This window comes from Cheilinus undulatus, linkage group 13, assembly GCF_018320785.1.
Source record: "Cheilinus undulatus linkage group 13, ASM1832078v1, whole genome shotgun sequence".
In the NCBI taxonomy this organism is placed as follows: Eukaryota; Metazoa; Chordata; class Actinopteri; order Labriformes; family Labridae; genus Cheilinus; species Cheilinus undulatus.
In genome coordinates, this window is record NC_054877.1 from 5,587,576 (window position 1) to 5,600,275 (window position 12,700).

General features: G+C 38.3%; 1 protein-coding gene across 1 annotated transcript in view; it reads right to left on the minus strand.

The window, feature by feature from the left end:
- LOC121520052 (contactin-associated protein-like 4) overlaps positions 1 to 12,700 on the minus strand; it is a 125,800-nt gene that overhangs the window by 36,664 nt on the left and 76,436 nt on the right. The window contains exon 15 of the mRNA XM_041803284.1: positions 5,625 to 5,843. Within this exon, the coding sequence (XP_041659218.1) occupies positions 5,625 to 5,843 (219 nt within the window). The remainder of the gene's footprint in view (positions 1 to 5,624; positions 5,844 to 12,700) is intronic.

Consider the following 12,700-nt stretch of genomic DNA (forward strand, 5'->3'; position numbering starts at 1 on the left):
TTATTTGCAAAACAAAACATTTTACTGTGACTGAGAAAGAAAGTTGAAGGTTAGGGTTTGTGTCTTTTAAGTGAGGCAGCAGCGACCTTCATAGTCCATAAAGTACGTCAGTGGGAGAGCAACTGTGAAGCATGTGTAGCTCCACAACTAGGCCTGGATGATGAACATCAAGAATGTAATTGCAATTTTTTCCCCCAATATCAGGATTTAATATGCATCTATTTTAGATTCCTCATCTTATGTGTTGTCCAACAAACACAAGCAATAAGTCCTTCTATATCAGTGGTTCCCAACCTTTTCACCACTGAGCCCCCCCCCATGTATTTAATCAGAGCTGTGCCCCCCAAGGACCTACACAAAAAGAAAAAGACATACTACTGTCAAAAATACTGATCAGTTAGAATTTTTTCCTCATTTAAAGCCAAATGACTTTTGTATGACCATTCATGTGTTTTATCATGATTTTGTTACTCCATTCCTACTTCTTTTAGCTGCCATCAAATTCAAAATGAACTAATATTTTACATGAATGGTAAAATGTCTCAGTTTTAATGTTTGATATCATGTTTATGTTCCATTATGAATGAAATGGGTTTATGGCATTTGCAAATCATTTCAATATCTATTTTTAATTAAATTTTACACCGCTCCAACTTTTTTGGAACTGAGTGTGTAAACATAACCACCTATGTGTGGATTAAGCTTAAATGTTAGTCAGAATTAATCTTTACATTTGAATCGTGTTTGCATTTCCAGACGTGCCCTCTGAGCACCAAAATCACACATGACAAAGATGCAATTGAATATCTGAGAAAACATTTTCAGAGGGCTTCTGCTTGCTTTGCAGCATATTTATGGGCAATAAAGCCATTTTGCTTCTGTAGATGTATCAACTATTTGTAAAACTGAAGCAGAACAATAGGGCTCTTCAGCTGTTTCCAAAGCAAGACAGAAACTTGATACTATTTACAGAAATATCTCAACACACCAGTCAATATGGAGACCAGAACAGCACCAACAAACTGCAGCTTATCTTTCCACACCAGGCAGTGCAACAAGCTCCCTGCAACAAATGCAAAAATCTCTACTAAATCTGCTGCATGTGGATATTTTACACCTCCAAAATATCAGCCAATAAAGACGCTGGAGAAGCAATCGCATGGCTTATAAATCCAGGGAGGCAATAAAACACACTATTAACCGAAACAATGTAATTCAATGCCTTATAAATCTGCAGAAGGTATAATTAAGTCTCATAAATATACTGTTTATGGAGGCATGGCGTATGAATTAATAGTCAACATCGCTTTATTAATTCATACAAACACTTTCAAATAAATCTGTGAAAGTATGCTGCAGTTGATAATATAGTTTATGTAATTAAAATGCAAACTGAGATTAGAAATGCAAACAAAAGCAAACATTTTTCCTCATGAATTCATTGAGGAAGGGGTACTTCATGAATAAATAGTTTGTACAGCAACACTATGGCTCATAATTGCACACTGTTTAAATCTTATTATACACATATTGTCTTCAGGCACACAGAAAAAGCCTTCAGCAACTCTCTCAAGGACACTTTAATTAAGAAAAACATCATTACTGTCTCTGTTTTTGCACTAAACACAAACTTCTTCATACCTGCATGTAGAAACAACATCATCAAACTGAGTGTTTTAATAAACACAACCAGGAAAAACAGATCCTTTACCTAACAAATCTATCAGACTTGTACCAGTGAGGTGTAGTCATGATGTATTGGTGTTCACTTGGTGACCTCAGAGCAGATTATCAGCTAAACACACTCAGCCAATCAATACTCAGCTCAATTCTCCTGCTGCTGCCGCTCCTGCATCCAGTCCCATCGGTGTTTGTTGGGTTGTTTTCCCTCTGCACCGTGTGTTTACTGATATGAAGTGACAAACCTAATATTTGCAGGATTATAAAAACTGATCAATGATGGATTTTGCTCCTTTTTCCTCCTGCAGGTCTACAGATAGAGTCCCGGGTCAGACAGTGGAGTTTATTAGTGGTATTGAACTGATGAAGTTGAGATAAACCAGGATGCACTATTGATTATGGTTGTATTTGAGATTTTGAGCAAGCTGATGGTTAATTACACGAGTCCAAATAATCGTTTACAAGCTCAGGTTTATTTAGGACCCCTTACTGCAACAACGCATCAAATTACTTATAAGGGGCTTTCTGGTGAGTGGAAATGTTAATCATTGTTGAGACAATCAATCATGGTGCTGGGATAAGACTGGTTATATTTGCAAAATGGTTTAATCCCTAATCACACTCATAGACATGGATTATGCCCCACCGTAGTCAAGCAGCCATGCAAACAGCTTTTAAGACTACTAAATGCCACATCAAACACAACAAACAAAGCTTATGTTAGCTGTGTAGGCTGTGTAGGCTACATAGCTAACATAGCTAAAGCTAAGCTAACAAAATAATAAACATAATCTATGTAGATATGTGAGCTTTAGCTACGTTTGCTAAAGCTAATTCCACTTAATTGCCTTGAGTTTTAATGTTAATTATGTAGCTAGCGTAGCCATGATAGCTTTAGCTACGGCTAACGAAGCTAAAGCGAGTACTGTTCATGTAGCTACTTCTAAAACAGGTCTAGACCTAATTTAATACCCGATTAGATGTCTGACCTTTTTCTCTGTTTCATTTGTGATCTTAGTTTGGGATTAGGTTATTTCGCAGAAGTAACTGCCGGTATTTGTTAATGGAATGAATACGTTGTACCGGAAAATCACGGCATGTCTGTTCTGACAGAGATGGGGTCTCACATGAACGGTCTGTGAAAGGTGCCGTCAGAAATGAACGGTCTGCAGCCAGACTGTCTTGATTGAACTGAGTTTCCATTAATGCCATTAATGTGTGCCGGAATTACCCCAAGTCTGTTTGTCTACCTGAGGAAGAAGAATCTTAACCCTGCTTTACATGGTAAGATAGTAGCACACTGTAAACAGCAACATGAATTCTACTCAGAAACATTGAGTTGAATTAATTATTGGTTTTTGTAACCTGTTCTAAATACTTACTATAAACAAGTTACTGGTACTTCTTGGCTGTAACAGCTAAAGGGCTCAGTTTACTCTAATTTACTTGTGTTAAACAAATTAAGTAAAAAGGTGATTAAAATGGAGTTGTATTTCCTTAAAAATCCACAACAGTGATTTCAACTCTGTTTTCATGAGGTGATAGAACTCATTTTAGTTTTAAGTGAACAGTACTCAAACAATTGAAGTATTTTTATTATAACTCAAATTATCTGAGCTATGTCAAATCTGCAAAGTTTACCCAGAATGCCTTTGGGCACTAAACCTTTATGCACCATTAGTGAAGTTGTTGTCTGAATTTCAGAGGTCCTATCTACGGGTGGCGCTGTTAATGTCAATGAATGTTGAATGGCACACCGACATTCATGAAATATCAACTACTGGTTCAGTGGGTCACTCGGCGGTTTTTGAAAATGGTGGCACAAGTTAGTCCTCCTTAGGTGTAATGATAACTAAAAAAAAAAAAAACTTTTTAGTGAGCACTACTTCACTTTTTAAGGTTATCAGTTGACTATGATATTTCTATGAAGTTATCGGTGTTGACAGTGCACTAAAAATATTAAGTATCGCACACTCAAAGTAGATGATTTAGCCGAAGTCCTGCAAAATCAAATTAAAAATTGAATCTCAGGTTTGAGCACTTAAAATAACTAAGTTTAAACCAGTAGTGAATACTTAAAAGGTTCATTTAGAACAGGGGTTTTCAAAGTGTCGGAGGGTGAGCCTCCCTCAAGAAGAAATTATTTATTTGGTGGACCCCCATCTGCATAAAGATAAAAAAAACAACCACAGTTTCAAACATTTATGTCTAATCTTTAAAGATTTTTAAAATTAACATATTTTTGATATTTTGGTCTGCAAATGTCCTTAAACATTTGCCTTTCCCTCTTATTTGGTGGGAACTATGCATTTTCATTTGTACAGTTGATGCAGGGTTGCATAATAGCAGACTTTCCTTGCTTTTGATCAGTGCAGCTGCACTGATCAGTGACCGAAACTCCTTTCAAGTCCTCTTAAAAATTCCCCTGGTTTTGGTCACTAGACTTTTTGCTCAGTCTTAAGATGACCCCAAGGTTTACACAGCCTTATGCTGTCATTAGCTTGTACATCTTTGCAAATTAAACACTGTGACTTGAGCATCATTGGGACCAATGCAGGAAAATCTTGAATAGTTGACTCTATAGCATAGTCCCTAAAGTAACTATAAGTCTATCCATTTTGCTCCATGCACAGCAGAAGTTAGCAAACCAAATCACCTTTTTGTCTGGTTTATGGTTCCCACATCCCCTGAAGTTCTGTGACGCCCCCAGACAGAGAACAAATACTGCACATTAAAAATAAACACGTTTTTCTAACTCACAAAAGTCAAGTGTAGTTTACTTGTTATTTTTGATGCCACAATTTTCAATTTGTTTTTTTTAAGTAAGCTCATCTAACTTTATTTTAAAGTGCAGACAACATAAGGAAGAGAATATCTCCTCCTGTACTGGAGCTTACGGTGGGCTTTTATTGTGAAATGCTGCTTGAGCTACATGAACTTCTGGGGCTCTGTGAGACTGCAGAGTGGTCATATATCCAAATAAGATTTTATCATTTTAAGGTTTTTTGTGCAATCCATGGATCTTAATCAATATAATATGTCTGGATTAAAACTTACTGGCTTTTGGTTGTGGGGACCCTTTAAAATGCAACAGGACTCTTTTTGTTAAACTTGTATGGTCATTAGAGAGTACAAAAGAGCCTAAAATGGTAACTTAAACTTAACTAACTAAAAACTGTTATTTTTCAGAAGTCTGACAGATGCATATATTGTGGCTGCTGTGGTACCTGAATGTTGTAATGGTTCACATAGTCAGAATCACAGGAATCATAACTTTCCAGTGATATATAGCACGAGTGATTCTTAGTCAGTTTTGTAAATAATCCTGATGATGACCCAGGGGCAGACTATCAGACTTTGGAGTGGTGGTCCAACGCTAAGTCTGATCTTGAAGCATTCCTTTGTTAAAATTCCAGCACTAATGAAGGCTCTAAGCAGGTGCTTCACATGTTTATGCCTCAGGCTTGTTCTCACCTTGACTGCAAGGGTAATTTTGTTGAATTACTCTCAGTAAAAATGATAGAAATGGCTTACTTGTATGTGAATTTATGTTCTACTTGTCTGTGTTTGGTAAAAAGAGTTGTCTGATGTGAGCTTAGTAGAGAAAATTAACGTTTTTGTAATCGAAAGAGAAAAGAAACTTGACTTCATGTTCTCCTACTGTGCTGCAAACTTAAAAAGGACCTGCAGAAACAGGAACACTGAGTTACAAAGTGGATAAGAAACAAGGGAAGTGTGTGGGAAGAGAGTGTCTCAGGGTTATGCAAAGACAAAAATCTTCCTAACAGACGTGAAACCTATCAAGTAGTGTAATGAGGCCTAAATGCACCAAGATGCTCCATTAAGAGACTTATTTCTAATAATGTTTTTCAAGAAAAAGCAACAAAACAGCTTAACTATGGAGAGATTTTCTCCTGTTAAAGATGGACTAATAAATTCCTCACCTATGAAGAGCTGGCTGTTGAGCTGAAGGTGGAAGTGTCCATCAGCAGGAGCTTCCTGGGTCGCCGCTCGATATCCGTCCAGTTGCAGGGACGCCTCTTTGATGTTCCGCTCTGCTCGGACTCGATGCCAGCGGTTGTCGTTCAGCGGCGCATCTGACTCCACCCAAACCTCCAGCGGGCCGTTCCCCACATCGAAGGAGAAAACAACCTGAGTGGAGGCTGCATGAGGAGAGGGGATGAAGGTTAGGAGAGAGAGAAGGCTCTTCTTTATGCCTGTCAATCTATTCTTTTTTCATTTAATAACCTAGAACATAACTGAAACCCCTCCATAGGACCAGTGCTGAAGAGAACAGGTGTATTTTTCCATAAATATCTGATACAAATCCTCTCATTATAGCTGCATTATTTCACACAGCTCCTAAAGTCTGTCTAAGACGTACCAATACCACGTATGAGAGTAGACGCAGGAGCTTAAAAAAGCAGGCAGGTTAGACTGGTGTGTAATGAGTCTTAACAAGCAGATGGGAGAATGTAGACTCCCTGTGAAGTAGTTTAATTACCCGTTCACTAAAAACAACAAACACAAAGCTAACTGAGCCTCTAATGAAGCAGGCTGCTCAAAGTTCTCCCAGGATTACAACAAACAAAAGATCTCAGAGTGCAGCGAGAAGTTATGCGTTGAATATGTGAAAGAATCAGGCTAAAAGGGTTTTCTGAATCCTTTTCCCCCAGCCTGTTAGTCAGATTTTTTCTTCTAGTACCTCTAGAAAAAACTGTGAATTACATGTGCTTAAGCTCTTGACAGTTTTCAATCATTAACTCTTAATAATTCAAGGAGTCTGGGATGTTTTTACATAGTTCAGGTGTACAAATCCATCAAACAAAACATTCTTATGGGTCCTGATGTAAGGAAATCCGTTTGTATGATCACAATATTGTGTGTATACTGTTTTTGTCTATCAGACAACCTCTGTGGTTTTGTTTTCTGCTTAAAGAGTTGGTATAATTTCTATCCATAAGATAGGCTAGCCACACTACACAATTTTAAGCCTGATTTGAGGCCAGATTTGCCTCCCCTCCTGAGTGAAGGCTTGGATACACCCGGACAGAATTTCATCCTGATTCTTCTCTTTGTTTTATGATTTTTTACTGCATCTGTAACACATGCCAGAACAGCCTGTTGTGGAGGGACAGCCAACCGAGGATATCGATGGTCCTCCACGTTTGTTACTATTCTAAAGTCACGTTTGACCATACAAGATTTAAGATTATCATAATATTTTATAAATCATTTAGTCTGTGGCCAGCCATAGCTTAAAGTTTACACAGCTAAAAATGAACTAGCTCATAATGAAAGTTATTTAAATAATGAACTAAGTAGCCCATGGATCAAAAAGGAACTGGTTAACATATATCAATAAAACAGACATTAGTATTTTTTTTTCCCTATTTTACAGGGCTTTTTTAATTCTGGTATAGAGGTGTTATGAATAGTGGTATGTGTTTCAGGACTTCAGCTCAAAGGAAATGATCTTTTGTTTTCCTGGTGTTTTACTGGCGTACATGGGACAGAAACAACTGCATCCAGAGAGGAACAGTCAGACAGGGAGGAAGAGAACCAGATGGAGACTGCGCATGATTTAACACTGCTAATGTTCTGAAATTAATAAAGAGTACACACAGCCTACCTGATTCAAATCTGGATATTCTGTAGGGCTATCAAATCTTTAGACTTCTTAGATCATGATTTAGGGCAGGGGTGTCAAACTCAAGGCCCGGGGGCCAAGTTAAACAGCCCGTGGAACAGTTAAATCCGGCCCGCAAGATGATCTCATATTTCTGTTATAACTGGCCCATCAGGATGAGGTCTGCAGATTTCCTCAACTACAAAAATGTGAACTTATCCTTGATGATTTAAGATATTCTTGTTAAGTCATAAAATCTGAAAAAGTAAGGAGTAAAAATAATTAGATAAGAAGTCAGGAATGTGCAAAAGAAATTAATTTGTGTTTTAATTTAATATTTTCAATTTTGCATCTTACAGTTAGAACGGAAATTAAGGATTTTGACTTTTAATTTCATACTTTGAGAATTTAAACTGATAATTTTCACTTCTCATGTAATGTTTTGTGCTTTAAGATTAATAATTCTATTTTTTATTTTTTTTTTACCTTTTCAACCAGTTATTTTGTATTTTATCTCATATTTTTAACTCCAAACTTTGACTTCATAATCCCATAATTTGACCTTTTAGACTCACAATTTATAAATTGGAGTTATATTTTGACTTTTAATTTCATGATTACAAATTTTATTTCATATTTTGACCTTTAAAATTCCTGATTTTGACTTTCTTTCTAATATATTTGCCTTTAAAAACATTATTTTTCAATTTCACGTTTTGATCTTTTTGAACTAATAAATTTACTTTTCTCAGATTATGAGCCTTTAAACTTTACTTGTTTTTTTTTTTTTTTTTTTTTTTTTTTTTACTTTTTACATTTCAAAATCATTTATCTTCAGTTTTTTCCCCTTATTTTTTTTTCTGGTGAAATGAGGTTGACAGTTTATGGTAAAAAAAGGTGACCCTGTTAGGCCCTCAGGTTTGACCTGAATCCAGAATCCAGCCCCCGCTGTGATTGAGTTTGACACCCCCGATCTAGGGGGTAGCTCAGTCTGTAAGGACTTGGGCTTGGAATCAGAGGGTCGCCAGATTAAGTGCCAGTTGGACCATACCTGGACTTTGGACTGGTAGCTGAAGAGGTGCCAGGTCTCTTCCTGAGTACTGCCAAAGTGCCCTATAGCAAGCCACTCAACCCCCGTCATGCTCCCACGGGATCAGCAAGGCCATTAGTACATGTCCATGGGGATCTTGTGTTCGCATGTAATTCTTCCTATGTGTGTGTAGCATGTTCTTCTTATCTAAGATCTCTATGGGTGTTTGCAGTTGATCTCTTTTCTCTTCACATTTTGCGTTTCACTGAGGATTTCTGTACTGCCTGACCAAGGGTTAATGTTTCCTGTTTAAATACAGACCTGCTTTAATGTGAGGGGGGTGGTTACTGAATACCAAAAGTTCACCTCATCCTTATGCTTTACTAACTAATCTCATAGCTTCCCTAATTGATTTTACCTAAATGGGTAGCTCAGTGATTTAACATGGGCTGTAATGTGTTACAGCCCTTGCATGTGCATGTGTAGGTTTCCCCTGCTTCCTCCAGCAGAGCAAAGACATGCTAGGTTGTTGGTTCAGTGGTGACTCTAAATTGTGTGTAGACTGTGTAAAAGTGAACGTGGCAGGTTGTTTGTCTCTGTATCAGCCCTTTGATTGACTGGTGACCAGTCCTGGATGTACCCTGCCTCTCATCAACTGACAACTGGGACGGTTCTCTCTCTGTGTGACCATGAATGGGACAAGTGGTACAGATAATGGATGGATAGTTGGATGTTTTAGCATTTTTGGAGCTTATTGCTACAAGAGCGGCTGTGAGAGACCTAATACACCTCTGATGATATCAGAAAAAAATGATGTAACAATGCCAGAGGTAAGATTTTATGCCAGGTACATCAGACAACATGAAAGAGAGCACACTACTGCTAAAGATAAATGAAAAAATGTGACTGAGTGCCCATCACCACACTAGCTTTCATTTAATGATGTAACAACTTGGAGTTAATAGGGAGACAAAGAATAAACAAAGTAAATCATGTGATGTATGACAAAGCCTTGGAACTATAAATAAAATATCAAAGTATCAACATAATCCATCGCTCTGGCAGAGTCCTCTCAGCATCTTGAGTCATGGCCAAAACAAGCTCCTCTGCTCTGTTGGTGCTGCCGTGTTTCAGCACCCTGGACAGCTCCTCAGTGCTGAATCTCTGTTTACTCCTCTCAGGGCGTCTGCTTGGCTCTCTCTGTTCTTCCAGACAACAAGAAAAGATTTAAGAGAGTGTAGGCCGGATAAACCACCATCCTTCATGCTGCGCTGCTGGAGAGCCAGGATGTTTTACTACAGGGGAACAAAGCTAGATGAAACAGTGTCCCGGCGTCCTCTAGTGACTCCATTTTTACAATTGTTCTCAGTCAGAGCCACAGTGTTACAGAGCGATCTGAGGCAGGTGGTAGTATTCAGAGCTGCTTCACCCACACTGACAATGATTTCTCTGAGGAGAGGTGCAGTTTGTGCAGCAGTATCCCACGGCAGAGTCTGTTTATGTGCCGTTAAATCCCACACTGAAAACAACTTCCTCTAAAGTGCAGCACAGCACACAAAGAACCAAAAAAAGGAACTGAAGCAAAAAGGCAAAGAGCTTCAGAAAGTAACAATCCACAATAAGGACCACATAAAAAGTTACAGTTACTTGCTAACAAATAAGCGGTTCTACTTGTGAAATAGATAGTAAATGGTTAATTATTAAGTAAGAAATCAGTGACAAAGTCATCACAATTTTAAATACTTGACACTTTTTTAATATCAGATACAATACAATACACCTGATTTTAGGGTTGGTAGTACCAAGAGTACCTAAGTGTAAAAAAAAAAAAAAAAAAATGTATACATTGGTATTTAAACCCAAATATGCCATCAGCACAGAGAGAGACATTGTGCAGCGGTGGGCGATCAAGATTCAGACTGAGTGCCTGTGGCCAAAACAGAGCCATTAATATGTAGAAAGAACATGTCATCTGATGATTGTTTCACAGCAGTTAAAGAAGTTAGAAACACTCCAAAACCTCTGCACAGACATATAGAAAGATTCACTTGTAGTGTAGAGTGACACTGGTGGAGGAGGAATGATGGGATGGAGCTGTTTTTCAGGGTTTGGGCTGGGCTCCTTATCTCCAGCCACAGAATCATCTTCACTACTTGTTTTTTTCACAGTACATGGCAAAACAGTCTTGTACTGTGTTTTGCAGTGAAAAGAAAAACATGGGCATCTGACTCAGTGTCCAAGGTATGGGTGCATGATGTTTACCACAGTTGGATTATGGATCCAAAAAATGCATCGGCTGTGTGGTAAGACCCTTACTCACTATTGCCCATTAACCGATGCTTCACTAGCAGTTACATCCAAATTTCTTCCCTAAAACTGTACAAAATTTTAAATACTTTATCCTAGTGGTTCCCACCCGTTTTCCCCATCTGTCTTTAATAAATGATGTGCTCCTTCATGACCAACATGAAAGAAAAATACAAGAAAATTAACATAAATTCTAACAGTTTCATAAACGAAACCCACATGAACTAAGCGTACATTTTAGTCTTATCAAAAGACCCTTTAATAAACTACTTATAATGTGTTTTTATGGCTTTAGTTCTAATGTGAAAATCTAATTTTGACAACCTCCAAGCAGACAGAGCCTCAGGCCCCCCTGAGATCTTAGGCACCCCCAATAAAGACTGTATTCAACAGCACTACTTCTACTAAGCAGTGTGCAATTTTACAGTGGGTTGCAACAGTATTTGTACCCCTTGAACTTTTCCACATTTCTTCATGTTACAGCCACAAACGTAAACATATTTTATTGGGATCTCATGTGATAGATCAACATAAAGTGGTGCATAATTGTGAAGTGAAAGGAAAATTATTATATTATACATGGCTTTTTACAATTTTTTTACAAATGAAACTGAAAAGTGTGGTGTGCAAAAGTACAGATTACACACAGGTGGACTCTATTTACTAGTTAGGTGTCTTCTGAAGGCGACTGGTTTTTATTTGTAAAACATTTGAAAGCCATGCATAATTTCCCTTCCACTTCACAATTATGTGCCACTTTGTGTTCATCTATCACACAAAAACCCAATAAAATACACTGCCTGGCCAAAAAAAAAAAAAAAAACTGTCCCCTGGATTTAACTAAGCAAATAGGTACGAGGCTCCTATTGAATATTTACTGCATCTTTTAGCTGGCAACAAGTTATTTAACCCCAGCTGATGCAATGAGTAACTTCTCATTTCTTAAACAACCATGTCAAAAGACACATCCTGTGTTCGTGGAAAAGATGTTAGTATGTTTAAGAAGGGTCAAATCATTGGCATGCATCAAGCAGAGAAAACATCTAAGGAGATTGCAGAAACTACTAAAATTGGGTTAAGAACTGTCCAACGCATTATTAACAACTGGAGGGATAGTGGGGAACCATCATCTTCCAGGAAGAAATGTGGTTGGAAAAAAATCCTGAATGATGGTGATCGGCGATCACTTAAACGTTTGGCCAAATCAAATGGAAGAAAAACAACAGTAGAACTCAGGGGTATGTTTAATAGTGAAAGTAAGAGCATTTCCACACGCACAATGCGAAGGGAACTCAAGGGATTGGGACTGAACAGCTGTGTAGCCTTAAGAAAACCACTAATCAGTAAGGCTAACCGGAAAAAAAAGGCGTCAGTTTACTAGGGAGCATAAAGATTGGACTCTGGAGGAATGGAAGAAGGTCATGTGGTCTGATGAGTCCAGATTTACCCTGTTCCAGAGTGATGGGTGCATCAGGGTAAAAACAGAGGCAGGTGAAGTGATGCACCCATCATGCCTAGTGCCTACTGTACAAGCCTGTGGGGGCAGTGCTATGATCTGGGGTTGCTGCAGTTGGTCAGGTCTAGGTTCAGCAACATTAGGGGCCCAAAGAATGAGGTCAGCTGACTACCTGAATATACTGAATGACAAGGTTATTCTATCAATGGATTTTTTTCTTCCCTAATGGCACAGGCATATTCCAAGATGACAATGCCAGGATTCATCCGGCTGAAACTGTGAAAGAGTGGTTCAGGGAGCATGAGACATCATTTTCACACATGGATTGGCCACCACAGAGTCCAGACCTTAACCCCATTGAGAATCTTTGGGATGTCCTGGAGAAGGCTTTGCGCAGTGGTCAGACTCTCCCGTCATCAATACTAGATCTTGGTGAAAAATTAATGCAACACTGGATGGAAATAAATCTTGAGACATTGCAGAAGCTTATCGAAACAATGCCACAACGAATGTGTGCTGTGATCAAAGCTAAAGGCGGTCCAACGAAATATTAGAGCGAGTGACGTTTTTGGTGGCGACTTTTTTTTTGGCCAGGCAG